The sequence below is a fragment of the Neomonachus schauinslandi genome, chromosome 8 (genome assembly GCF_002201575.2).
Source record: "Neomonachus schauinslandi chromosome 8, ASM220157v2, whole genome shotgun sequence".
Taxonomy (NCBI): domain Eukaryota; kingdom Metazoa; phylum Chordata; class Mammalia; order Carnivora; family Phocidae; genus Neomonachus; species Neomonachus schauinslandi.
In genome coordinates, this window is record NC_058410.1 from 86,415,952 (window position 1) to 86,430,672 (window position 14,721).

At 35.2% G+C, this 14,721-nt stretch overlaps 1 protein-coding gene across 1 annotated transcript in view; it reads right to left on the reverse strand.

The window, feature by feature from the left end:
* Positions 1-1,657: 1,657 nt before the first annotated feature.
* The window catches only part of ADGRB3 (adhesion G protein-coupled receptor B3), a 709,573-nt gene continuing 696,509 nt past the window's right edge, over positions 1,658-14,721 (reverse strand). The window contains exons 31-32 of the mRNA XM_021691966.2: positions 10,801-10,905; positions 1,658-2,275 (exon numbers count right to left, since the gene is read on the reverse strand). Coding sequence (XP_021547641.1) covers positions 2,087-2,275; positions 10,801-10,905 — 294 coding nt within the window. The 3' untranslated portion in view covers positions 1,658-2,086. The remainder of the gene's footprint in view (positions 2,276-10,800; positions 10,906-14,721) is intronic.

The following is a 14,721-nucleotide window of genomic DNA, read 5'->3' on the forward strand; positions in this document are numbered from 1 at the left end:
TTAGTCTAATATATTGAATTTGGTTTTTAAACATGGAATTTGTTTTCAAATATATGCTTATTGAGGGTTTTTTTTTTTTTCCAGTCAAGATTTTACAGTTTGAAGTGGGAAACTGCCTACATGGTTTTCATTCACTCTATAGGTTACTGAGATGGAGCTAAGCATCTGTATATATATGTATATGTATATATATATACACACACATACATATGTAGCTGTATATATATATTCATGCATATACATACATATATGCATATTTATGTACTTAGATACATGGATATTGAAAGAATGAGAGAGAAATTTACTCAATATTCCTATCACCAGAAAGTCATCTTATAAATTTAATAAACATTTAATATTACAATTACATTATAATTAGCATGAAATTTATTCTATAGAAAACTCACTCCTTAGTTATGTTATATTCTGATGTTGCTTTTATTTTTAAAATCTGGTTAAAAATATATTTTTAACATCTTTACATTGAGAACATTATAAGTATCTGACAGTTCAACCTGAGCTGGGCGGTTTTTAAGGCTCTAGCTTCGTGGTACACTTGAGCGAGCATTGAAGCACCTTTGTTTCTGCCTGGACTCATGGCCTGCAGGGCTGGGTCCCCCAGGTCATGGGTAGCCGGAGCCAGCTCACTTGAGTTTCTGACAGACCACACAAGACCATGCAGCTTGGGTTTAACAACAAAACTAATTTAAATAAACATTCTAGGAGTTTTGAAGACCCTAATCTCCTTTCCACTCCCTATACTTCCCTTAGACTGAAAGATGCAATCGTATCATCCATTAAAAGGATGACAAAATTGCTGAAATCCTTTGCACCGTGTTTCCTTTAATGAGGCTTTGAGAAAGTAGGAGACATCACCGGTGTGGCTTTCCACTACAGAGGGCACTAGGGACCAGCTCACCTCAGACTTCCCACTTTTCACACCAGAGAGAAAGCATCTACCAAATAATACATCCACTTCCCTTTTCCTTCTGCTACAGAATATACAAAGAAGATTTTTTTTAAAAAATCCTGAATAAAGTTCATTTTTTTATATGCTATGAAGAACTATAGTACAAGAAGTTTTGTGAAACATGCAACGGACTGCATTACTTATAATAAATAAACATTTTCCCTGTATTATTTTTTGTATGGCAACTTACTGTTTTCTACTAGTAGTTGTCTTTTTGCCACAAGATAGAAAAAAAACCATAATATTTATGTAAGACTGATGGCAGATTTCTGACAAGCCCCATTTACACGTTACATTGTTCCAAAGGATGCTTGAGTAGAAAATACAGAAGCACTATACAAACCTACTATTACATTTGAGAAATCATTAGCCTCAAAGGAGTAATAACGGTATGCTATTAAAACTGTGAATACATTTTCAGTATCTGTATTGAAAAAAAAACTTAATATGTAAAGTTCTGTTCAACAAATCCAAAATAAAATGCACTAAAAAACTGATATGTAGACAAAAGTTTATTTACACCATACAACATTTTAAATATTTTATACACAGTTGCAGCAGAGAAAGCTACTCAGAGCTTTCTAGAGAAAACTGCAATAATAAAGATGTGAAATATATTATTCATATAAAAGTGAAATTATTACTTTATTGCATTTAAAGCAATGAAGAATGTAGCTCAACAAACATTCATTTAATGACAAAAACTTTGCTTTTATATTATAAAGTAAAAAGTGTAGTAATGGCCAAACAGACTGTTATAAACTTTAAAAACTGCATAAATATATACATTGTGCTTCATGGTGAAGTTTTTTGAAAACTAAACCATATGAAGCGGTTACAACATGAATCGTTGCTTGAGGTTTATCTATAAAGATTACCTTACAAATCCATTCCACGGATACTTACAACACAGGATGGTCAGAACTGTACACCTGGTCCTCTCTCCACTAGCCTGACTAGTGAGAAGTTACCATATGCAAACACCACTGACATTTGGCACATGAAGGTCCTGACATAGGATAGTCACATGGTCCAGATAGAAATGTCAGGCTTCCCAAGTCTTAAGTGTCAGTGCAATAAATTGTTTTATATCCACCTCAGTCCATTTTGATTTTGCTAAACTTCTGTTTGAAAGTCACCCTCTTGCACGTCCAGAGGCAAATTCAGACACTTCTCCCATTCTGCTGGCCTCAGTTCCAAAGCATCCTTTGCCTCTGTATCTAAGACATTGATTGTGGTGTAATGTTGGTATTCACTGGGGTTTTTGAAAGTGTCCCATGGATTCTTGTTTGGTGCTGGGTTTTCCTGTTGAGAAGAGAGGGGAAGAGAGTCATTATTTGATGACGAGGATTACTGCTTGTTGAAGTTCCCAGGAAGAGAGCATGTTTGTGACCCTAATCGAGTTTATATGATTCAGAGATGATTTGAAATTGTGGCCAGCTGCAGGAAATGGTTTTTAGTTTTCTTTCATTGAACAAACTGATGAACACCTTCTTTATGTTATCCTAAAGTTTTCCAGCAATCAAAGGAATTGAATAATTTATGGAAGGCAAAGTAGATGATGTTTTGTTTTGGGTATCTTGTGAAATGTCAGTATAGCTATCTCAGGTAGAAAGGAGTGTTCCTGCTAAGATAAATGTAGAAAATTGAAGTATTTTGGCAGAATCTTTGGTGAGATAAAATTTGAAGGTATGTAATGGGGCATGTTATGTAATAATAAAAACAGTCCCCAAACGGGCCATATTTCATAAAACTGAATTTTATTAACTTTGCTTAGTTTTTAAGAAATTATCCTTTTTAGAACATTAAAATGCTACTATGTCCCTTGCGTAATCTATTTTTTCCCTGCTGTATATTCCCAACAATTTTCTACGTATTTGGGCCGCACATTAACTTAGCAAAAATCATTCTTCCCTTCAAAGAGCACAGCTTTTTGGAAAATATATCTAGCAATATAAGGGGTTTTAAAGTATGTTTACCGGCCAGCATTCCTTATATTCCTTAGTATATACCCTCTTACTACTTGAGATTTAAGATCTGCCTAATTATTCCACCCAGACCTTCCATGTTGTAGGGGCTCAATAAATATGAGTAGACATTATTCCAAGTTTCTATAGCCTGATACTTTGCTAAGATTTAGCAGTGAACTTAATTTATTTTAAAAAGTGTTTAAAGATTTCTGTAAAATGAGGGAATTTGAATGGACTAGACTATGCTGAGTAACATCAAAGAACAAGAAGGAAATCATGACTAAATTCTCCTTAGAACAAATTAAACTAAAACACTTAAACAACTATAATTGCTGAATGTGTCCTTTATCTCTTCCCCTTCACCCTAAATTCTAGCCTTCAACTGCTTATAATTAATTAGTTGGGGAAATGTAAAACAGGTACTGCAATTATTATCTGGGTTCCATTGAAAATAATAAAAATCACTCTCAAGTACAGATAAAAAGAGACAACCTATAGAAATACATACCATAACTAGAAATTAAATTGTTAAAATCCTCAATACGTTAGATGTTTTTAACACTTATTAGCCTTAATCATGAGGATATACAAGAAAACAATAGCTAAAAGTTAAGACATGATAAGATTTTAACCTTTAGGATATATGCAGGGGATTAATTCTGATTTAGTCTAATATCCTAAAGTCTTATGAACTATATAGTCTTGTAACTCTTCCCCGCCTTCCTTGCTCCCTTCGACTAATATTTATCAGCTGCTCTGTGTTGGGCATACTAGGCACTAGGGAGGATAAAGTGATGAATCAAAGATGAAAAGCCAACATGGTTCACTAGGAAGCGTAAGATTTAAAGCCTGATATATAAAGGTCCAAATTCCAGTTGCTCCATTTTATATGAACGTAACTGAGCAATTTACTTGATTTCTATGAACCTCAACTTTAATATTTGCAAAACAGAGAACTATGCTTTGTATTGTGGGCTAAAGGAACTGGCAAAATATGCAGATTACCTACATTATGGGGTTGCAAAAATAAAGTTACGGGGCCTAGCATAACACCTAGAATTTAATAAATGGTCACTATGTAGTAATCATACTTATTATGAAGGTGTTTATAGTTAAATGAAGGTTTAAATATATAGTTATATCTGTGTCTATAATCTAGGAAAAGTGCTGATGGGGGTACAGACAAGGGTGGAGATAAGGCTTCCTTTTATGGAAGGCATATAAACCTTTCTGAGAAAAGTGATATTAGAATAGTCATAGAAGAATGAGCTTGGTCATAAAGACGTGTGATTGGAGGCTGGGTGGCTGAACAGGCAGGCATACTGAGAAGTAAAAATCCAGAGAGCATGCAGATGGGACAAGTCTGAGAAAAGTAACCAGTTTATTTTAGTTGGAGTGAAAAAGAATAGAATAAATAGGCAGAAGGTGAATTGAAAGCCAGATCATAAGGGACATTGTATGCCAGGCCACTCAATTTGGAATTTATTTTGTAGGCAATGGGGAATGGTTGAAGATTTCAGGGCACTACAGTGACCTGAATCATTAATCACTGATTCAAAGGTTCACTGGTGTGAATTCTGCTGCATCAAGCTATGGAGAGGATTTATCCATCTTAGATAAAAGCTGGGTGTCTTAAAGGAGCTTTCTGGGAATCCTTAGTCTGAAAAAGTTGAATTAGTTCAGTCCTAAAAGGATTCAGGACATGTAAATTATTTGTTCATTTGCTTTGAAAATAGGAGTTTCATTATGTTTGGAACAGATGTGATTTTCAATTTATATTTTGAAGATCAAGCATCATGGATCCATGAACTAAAATGGCCAATTTTAAACTTCATCAGAATGTCTAGATCCTAATTTCACAGTATTACTGCCAGTGTATGACTGACTGAATTTCTGAGAGGTTATATAATTAATAAGGTTGGCTTTCTTGTTCATCTTCTCTGGCCTCCCATGGTATTCCCAGTAGTACTGTGGTTCTTGCCCTTGTTCATAAATGTCTGGACACCCTTTAGGTCTGAGGCCCATGCTTCTTTAGTGATAAAGAACTACTGCACCCAGCAGTAGAACTCAGCCAAACAGAGTACCACATACACACACAAAAAACAAAAAAGTGAAAATTTAAGGGACCTATAGGATTACATTGAGTAAAACAATATTTAGGGGTCCCAGAAGAAGAGAGAAAGGGACAGAAAACTTACTTGAAAAAACAATGGCTGAAAATTCCTGGACCTGAAGAAGGAAACAGACCTATGGGGTTGAGGGAGCCTAGAGCTTTCTAAATAAGATATACCCAGAGAGATCCACACCAAGACACATTATAATTAAAATCTCAAAAGTTGAGAAAATCTTAAAGGCAGCAGGAAAAAAAAAAAAAACACAACAAAAAAACCCAAAACTTGTTAGGTTTAAGGGAACCTCCGTAAGTGTATCAGCAGATTTTTCAGCAGAAACTTCAGGTTAGAAGGGAGTGGCATGATGTATTCAAAGCGCTAAAAGCAGAAATCCCAACGAAGAATATAAAAGTAGGAAAAATAATGACTACAACAAATAGTTATGGAATACACAAATTAAAAGATGTGAAATGTGACATCAAAAACATCAAATGTGGGGGGGATTAAAATGTAGAGTTCTAAAATGTGTGCAAACTTTACTTGCTATCAACTTAATACAGATTGGCATTTATGTAGGCTGAGATATATAAGCTTCATGATCACAACAATGTTAAGACCTATAGTAAATACATAAAAGTAAAGCAAAGCATCAAACCACAAGGGAAGAGAGCAAGAGAAGATACAGAGTGGCTGGAGAGTTAAAAAAAAAAAAAAAAAAAGACACATACATATGCTGCCTATAAGAGACTCACCTCAGTTGTAAAGACACACACAGACTAAAACTGAAGGGATGATAACAGATGTTTCATACAAATGTAAACCAAGAGAAAGCTGGGTAGCTATACTTCAGTCAGACGAAATAGACTTTAAAACAAAGACTAATAAAAGACAATGAGCATTACATAATGATAAAGGGATCAACCCAGCAAGAAGATATAAATTTGTAATTATGCACCCAATCTAGAAGCATATAAATGAATAAAGCATATATTAGCAGATGTAAAGGGAGAAATCGATAATGATACAATTACACTAGGGGGCTGTAATACCTCACTTACATCAAAGATAGATCATGCAGACAGAAAGTCGAACATTAGCCTTAAATGATACATTAAACCAGATGGATTTAATAGATATATATGTCAAGACCACAGCTAACATTATACTCAGTGGTGAAAAGCTGAAAGCTTTTCCCCTAAGATCAAGAACAAGACAAAGATGCCCACTCTTGCCACTTTTATTCAATACAGTATTGGAAGCCCCAGCTGAAGCAATTAGGCAAGAAAAGGAAATAAATGAAAAAAAAATAGTAAAACTGTTCTATTTGTAAAGGACATAATTTTATGGGTAAAAAACCCTAAACACTCCTCCAAAAAATTGTTACAACCAATAAATTCAGTTAAGTTGCAGGATACAAAATCAATATACAAAAATCTTTTGTGTTGTGTCTAACAACAAACTATCAGAGAAATCAAGAAAACAATTTCATTTCCAATTATACCAAAAGGAATTTAGTATGTAGGAGTAAATTTAACCAACAAGGTAAAAGACTTATACATTAAAAAGTATAAGAAATTGGTGAGAGATAATGAAGAAGACACAAATAAATGGAAAGATATACCACATTCATGGGCTGGAAGAATTAATATTGTTCAAATGTCATATTACCCAAAGCAATCTATAGATTTGATACAATCCCTATCAAAGTAGCAATGGCAATTTTCACAGAAATAGAACAATTCTAAAATTTATATGGAACCAAGAAAGATCCCAAATAGCCAAAGCAATCTGGAGTAAGAAGAACAAAGCTGAGGATATCATGCTCCCTGTTTTCAAACTGTATCACAAAGCTACAGTAATCAAAATAGTATAGTATTGACATAAAAACAGACTAATGGAACAATAAAGAGGCCATCACCCAGCTACCCCATCCCCCCCCACCTCCCTTTCCAAGGGCACATGATGTGATGAGCACTGGGTATTATACTGAACTGATGAATCACTGAACATTGTATCAAAAACCAATGATGTGGGCGCCTGGGTGGCTCAGTTGGTTAAGCGACTGCCTTCGGCTCAGGTCATGATCCTGGAGTCCCGGGATCGAGTGCCGCATCGGGCTCCCTGCTCAGCAGGGAGCCTGCTTCTCCCTCTGACCCTCCCCCCTCTCATGCTCGCTCTATCTCATTCTCTCTCTCAAATAAATAAATAAAATCTTTAAAAAACAAAAAACAAAAATAAACCAATGATGTACTATACCTAAGCTAATTGAATTAAAAAAAAAAAAAAGGCCCAGAAATAAACCCGTGCATATATGGTATATAAATTTAAAACAAAGGAGGCAAATCAAAACCACAATGACATATCTCACACCTGTGAAAATGGCTATTATCAAACAGACAAGAAATAAAAAGTGTTGGCAAGGATGTGGAGGAAGAGGAACCCTTGTGCACTGTTGGTGGCAATGTAAACTGGTGCAGCCACTGTGGAAAACAGTATGGAGGTTTCTAAACTAAAAATAGAACTATCATATGATCCAGCAATTCCACTTCTGGGTATTTATCTGTAGAAAATTAAAATACTGATTTGAAAAGACATATGCACCCCTATGTTCACAGCAGCATTATTTACATGGCCAAGATATGGAAACAACCAAAGTGTATGATTGATGGACAAATAGATAAAGAAGATGTGGTATATAGATATACAATGGAATACTACTCAGTCATAAAAAAGAATGAAATTTTGCCTTTCTTGTGACAACATGTAGAGAGACTAGAGGTTATTAGCTTATTATGAAATAAGTCAGACAAACACATGTGATTTCACTTATATGTAGACTCTAAAAAACAAAACAAATGAAACAAAACAAAACTCAGAAGTGAAAAGAATAGATTAGTGGTTGCCAGCAGGGAGGGGGTTTTGTAGGGGGGGATGGTGAAATGGGAGAAGGAGGTTGAAAGATATACACTTCTAAGACAAGTCATGGGGATGTAATATACAGAATGGGGACTATAGTCAACAATATTGTATATTACATAACTTTAGATACTGACAGGAGGAAACTAGATTAATTGGGTGATCATTTTGCAGCATATACAAATATCAAACCATAATTAATACTGTTAGTTAATTGTACCACAATAAAAAATTATAAATAAACTCAATATAAGCCCATATGCATGAAACTTCCAAAGATGCTAATTTGGTCTTAGGCTGTATATATAGAAATGGAATATTAGCTGAATATTAGAATTCAGGGCCACCTGGACCACTGCAAGGCCACCTGAGCATTTCCCATAGTTCATGGGTCTAGGAGTAGGCTAGCTGTTAATTCTGGGCAGGTCTCTCTCTCCCTCCGTCCATCCTTTTCTCTTTTCCTCCTTCCCTCTATTCTGTCTTTCCTTCCTTCCTCCAACCTAGCAATACTGGGGACAAGGGAATGAGAATTTGTTTATTCTATATTCTAAAAGAGCAAGAATTTGTAGAAGCTCCTTGGGGGAAAGGGATCTTGATGGAGAAGAGTTTGTGAAACACAGTCGGAATAAGAGAATTCTTTCAAAACTGCCTTTTCTTTGTAGTGTGATTTAGATGTTGTCCTGCCTGGAAGCAGGGAAAATGGACTAAATGGTCTTTTGGGTTCCCTTTGATTCCCAAAATTCTACATAATTACCATCATTTGCAGTGCTAGGCAGGTGTTTTGAGTTAGTAGCCAGAAAAAAAAGGAAAAGACTTTGAGATTTTTGTTTTGAAAATGTCTTTCTCTATCCAATCATGCGATTTTTCATTAGCAATGTGGCACACGAATTATGACTGAATTAAGGAATGAACTCACTCACATGTTCATTATTAATCAAAACTGAATAAGGAACTCTTTTCTGTTCTCAGATATTTAGGACAATAGTCAAGCAGCAATGACAACTCTATCCTTCCCACTCCTAACCTCCCAAATGATAAATATTTATAAATCTTTTCTAGAAAAGGCGTGCTGCTGCAGAGATGTGGTGTAATTAGGAGGCTATTTTGGTTGTCAGGAAATGGAGATACAGATATTTGTGCCATTAATGATTTAATACCCAGACCATACAAGGGGAAATTACAATCATATTATAGCAGTCAGCCAGCTGTATCTGTTGCATAAGACTTTCAGATTTGTAAACATAACTCTATCCTTTTTTTTTTTTAAACAAATGAAGTTTCTTCAATGTTTTCAATGTTAGCTTTCAGTATTCCAAAATGAGTAGCTAATGTGTTTAGGTCTAACCTCAATGGTGCAATTCTCATTTGCCTGGTGACCTAAAAATTGACGGGCCAGTATTAGGAGGAGTAGATAAGAAAGAACCACTCACTACATATAAGTGTCTTCTATTTGCCCACCATTGTATTGATGATAACAAATAATGCATGATTCTCGCTGTAAGGAGGAAAATAGGTTGATATACACGTGAATTATTTACAGACCAATTAAGAGTTAAGGTCTATTGTGTTTCTTATAATCTTCCTTTAACAAACACAGACTGAACTACCAGAAACATTCTATAAATCAAGAGCAGCTACATACTGATAAAGTACCATGACCAGCACTGTACTAGTACTGAGAGGAGGACAGGGAAAAACAAAGGTACATAAAATCTTGGTCTTGATAAACTGATGTTACTAATCAGGAAGCTGGGACTTAGAGTCACAACACACATATCCAAGGCTCATGAGAGTTAGAAGGTGATCAGAACCCCAGACGTTGGGAGGAGGGGGAGGGCTGCAAGGGTTTAAGGCAAAACAAGGGGACCGTATTTGGAGTGAGGAACAGTTGAGTCAGATGGCAGTCCCAGCTCTATCTCTCATAGCTGAGTCTCAGCTTCTTAACCTGTCATGTGCCCTACCTGCTTTGGAAAGTGTTATGAGAATCAAAGGAAGCATTTATTAATTACTGTTTTCTTTGTTCAAATTAGGAAAAATTGAGGTTTAGAAACCCGAGCTGGGTAACTTGCTCAAGATCAGATAGGTCTTGGTTGAGTTTTGTATTCCTGATCCAGGGCCCTCACAAATAATTATGTAGCCTTCTCTGGAGCCACGCCTGCGTCATGTACATGGTAACTGCATACTATCATTTGATGAATTCCTATGCTAGGACTGTAGTAGTGTGAATGAATGAGAAGCAAATGGTCCAGTGAATAATCAAAGCCTCCAATGTTGAGGTTTCCCAAACTCTTGGGAAAAGAGTGTTTCCTAAAACTCTTCTCATAAAATAAATGAGTCTCCTGGAGACAAAAACCTAACACTTCAGTTTCAGGTAATAGAGCATACGTTCAAATGTATATATGTATGTATATATATGTTTATAAATATGCATACTATAAAGAAATATATAATTATATTTTATGACCTTAAAATGTCAGACATTCAAATGAGAATGGAAAAATTTAGTCATCTATTTAGGTATTTGAATTAATTGACTTTTAATGATGATGAAGGGGCCAGGTGAACCTAATACATTTTTGATATATAACTAATTCCAATTAAAGCTTATAACTGAGAACATTTAAAACATGAATAAAAATGCTTAAAGAGTCTATCATTCCTAATTTGTTTCTTGGTATATTCCAAATACACTGCGGACCATCATTTGTTTTTTTCTCTGTATGCCACTTCTGTGTTCACAAGACAATGAAAAGCTCCTGGAGGGTAAGGATAATGAGTGACGGCACACATCATTAGTGCGGTGCCAGGCACTGACGAAGCAACGCAGACTTACCATACTGCTTGTATTTGGTATATCCCGAAATCTGTCCAAAGTTTGAAATTTCTGATTCAGCTCCTGAAACAGTTCCATATGCCTCTTCCTTGTATGCATGACCTTCTGCAGAAGAGAATAGAACGGCTCTCATTTCTAATTTGATTTATACATTTTACAAAAAGGTTTAATTTTTCACTTTAATAAGGAAAATCAAGTTTGGCAGGAACCAGGAAGTCCCAAAAGACACCCAAAATGCAAATAAGCTGCATCTAATCCTTGTTTCATAGTCAGCACTTCTTGAACATGAAGCATTGGCTTTATTTCCACTTATGAGATTACCAAAAAAATAGTTTTCTCTTGTGGGTGCATTAAAAATGTAGCAGTCATTCCTGTGTAAGATTTTCATCATTCAAAGTTAAAGTTGTTTTACAAAAATTGTTATAATATAAAAAAATGTTTAAAAACTTGGACTTGTAAAGCACCCAAGTCTCTCAGTGTTTGTCATGGGAAATACTACTTTTTTTATGTTTTATTTCCATAACACTAAAATCCTATCCGGCTGTACTAAAGGGGGAGCAAACGCTCAGGCACTACCATTTAAGGCTGACTCAAAGCACTAAAGTGTCTGAAATATATGTGAGATCTAGAATCTTACCCTTTCCATGAATAATGATTGAGCTTTGCAGAAGGAAAATCTGACCCATAGGTTTCATATATTTATTTACGAGATGGTACAGAATCTTAACAATTAGGGCTCAGAGCATAAATGTGTGTGGTTGATGAGCTTCTCAAATCACTGATACAAATATATTAATCTTTTTTTTTTTCAAATATATTAACACTCTTCATCCTTGGTTACATCCTTTCCTCCCAACTTCATCATAACTCAACAAATAGAGTTCTAAATAAAAATGGCCTCAGGGTAGGTATCATGGGCTGAATCTTTTTCTATTACAGAACGTGTAACAGAGAAGATAATAAATCCCCTGTATCTACAAGTGTTATTTTAAAGGAGAAAACACCTTCCTCAGCATTGTCAAAAATCAATATTTCAGTGATTTTCCAAGATTGTGCCTCCATGTTTGTGCAAGATTTTATAGTATTTTAAAGCATGTGCTTCATAACTCACTATTTGCTCATGTGGGCTTCATAGGTGTATTATATTCATGCCTAAGCTATGATTTGAACATTTGGCCTATTGTTTTAATTATCAAATATTTTCAAAAGTAAGGATTTGTTTTGGAAAAGAAATACATCTTTGGGGAAAGATCTATAATGCCTAATTTTCTTCTAAAAAGACACTTGAAGAGAACACGATCTCCTTGAGGAAAAAAAAGGAAGAGAAATGCAAATTAAATCTTTAACATATTTTAAAAAGCCTTATTCTCTGTTATGCCAAATTTAATTTCCTATATTTAATGAATCTGTGTTTAGGCAATACTTTGTTTAGCTAGTTTCTTCTATTTTCATTAGCCTACTTTTATGAGAGAATTCTGACATTTTAAGTCTTGCTCTAACCAAATTATTTTCATCTTTGCTCCTCTTAGTTCTAGGAGTTGGCTGTTAAAGAATCAGGTGGTTGAGGATGAGAACATGGCAACATTACTCATGATGAGGACATGAAACATAGCAAGCAATTACAGAGCGATTAACTTCCCATCAGTTTTGGGGAGAGTACAGGAAACAGATTTGCAGGATTTACAGAGAAACACCAGGCAAACATAATTTGACTAGCAATAGCTGATGGAGATTTATGAGAGGGAGGATTTGCATAAGCAACTCAGGGAGGGATTTTGAGGACCACATAGCTGGCAAACATAACGAAATGCATTCTCTCTCTGGGAACTCAAATATTCCCATGCAGTACCAGGGTCTAAAACACTGATTAAAATACTGATTTGTGTTATAAGAAAAACCTTAAAAAAAAAACCAAAAACTATAGTCATCAGATATGAACTCTGGCTCTAACTTTCAAATAGTGTTTTTCATGATAATGAATCTTACCATGTAGTTATTTTTTGCTAGGGTGCAGGACTAAAGTCATGCTACTGACATTTCTCTAAAGATACTTCATTCTGTCAGCTAATACATATTCATGAGCACCACATATTGTGCTAGATGCTGAAGTAACAGTGGTGTGCAAAATCACGTAGAGCTTCTCCCCTCTTATAGCTCAAGGTAGAATGGAGGACATAGGCATTAATCACATAAGAACTCAAATACACATTATTTTAGAACTGAGATAAGTAAAACAAATAGTGTGTCTACGTGAGTGATAGGGGAATTCACTAAGATAAATGCAAGTGAGGCAGATTTCCAAATTTTCATATACTTATTTTGAAGTTGAAAATTCTCAAATCAGTTATTCCTCATTTGTTCTTTCTCTTCCATTTTCTAAAATTCAGAGAATTTCTGGTATAATTTTTAATCTTGTGCCCTTTCCTCAGTGAGATCATTCCTTTCCAAAGACAAGGAGCACATTCTCTTATAAGATAGTTGATGTTATTGGCATAGCTTCCTCATTTTAAGGTGGGCATATGATGATTTTGTCTGTGCAGTCTCCATTTATCTTTCATCTTATGACAGGGTCCTGACTTTGCCTTGGGGAGTTATGCCTGCCAATGGCGGTGGAAATGTCAATGGAGGTCGTTATTGTCTACTGGCCAAAAGGTCAGTTTTTCCATATCCTTCCAACAAAGTTCTCTTTTGTTGGTAGTCAAAGTCACTCTCTGTCTTGTGCAACCAAATATTTCTATTGGATCATGTTTAATGAAGCAAAGTATTAAATGTATCCCATGGCAATGAGGGTATGTTAACTGATTGGAGTTTTTATAATCATATTCTGACTGACTAGGTAGCAGCTGATTCTGAACTGAGTGGATTTTATTTTGAGGAGCTACATTGTTAGAACATACTCAGAAATACATATGATGAATGCAAATGTTATATAACCAAAAAAACATCTTGCAATGTTTTACATAGGTTCATGAAAGCTACTCTGAGTACTAAAACTCACGGATGCCACAAAGAAGATGGAAAGAAATTAAAAATTTGATGCTGAAATCTGGGGCTCTTCCTATCTAGAAACATTACTTGCAAATCCATCTGCATCCAGATAGTCATTCTAATTTGAAACTGTCACCTAGCACAGCCAAAAATCACCACAGCAATGATGGTCTGGTGGTTCCAAGAGAAGTACCACTTTAGAGCTGCCAATCAAGAGCTCACCTATCTGTCAGGGCTCAGTTTGATTTTCTATGCATGATACCTTCTTGTTCACAGACTTAAGTATACCTTTCAGCTTTTTCAGTTGGGGAAGCTTCCATTGACCTGGAAGCCAGCGTCACAGTAAATTTTGGAGAGTTTCCAATCTGGCAATGTTTTGGGATAAAAACGTAGCTGTGGTTTTAGTTTTCACAAATAATAAGGATTTCCCTTTATCTATTTACTTGTCTGAATAATTATTTATTTGCAGCACTCATGCCTTTGATGGTCTTAACCACCTAATTAGAAGTTTTTGTGCTTAAAAATCTTACCCATTTTAATGGCTCTTTTTGGATTTTACTCACCTTAGGGTTTTATCTGTTTACCTTTTTCTTTCTTTTGTGACTGAAACATCCTGTGTCCCAAAGAAATCGACTTCTGTGAAAAACTCAATTTTCTAAAACCTTTGAAGATGATAAAACTGTAACTCATGTAGATTTTCTTTTTACATAAACAAAGATATTCTAATTGACACTATATATAAAATTCAGGTTGCTTGAGTTTTAACTCCTGTCAAATAACAAAGGCATCTTTTGCAATAAAGAGAAATGCTTGGTAATGTTCCCTTCCACTCAGGTTATTATGACATCATTGTTTGAAGCTGCGTATGAACCCCCAGCCTGAGAGGACCAGCAACTTAACTGCACAGAAATATCTCCCAAAATAGCTTATTTC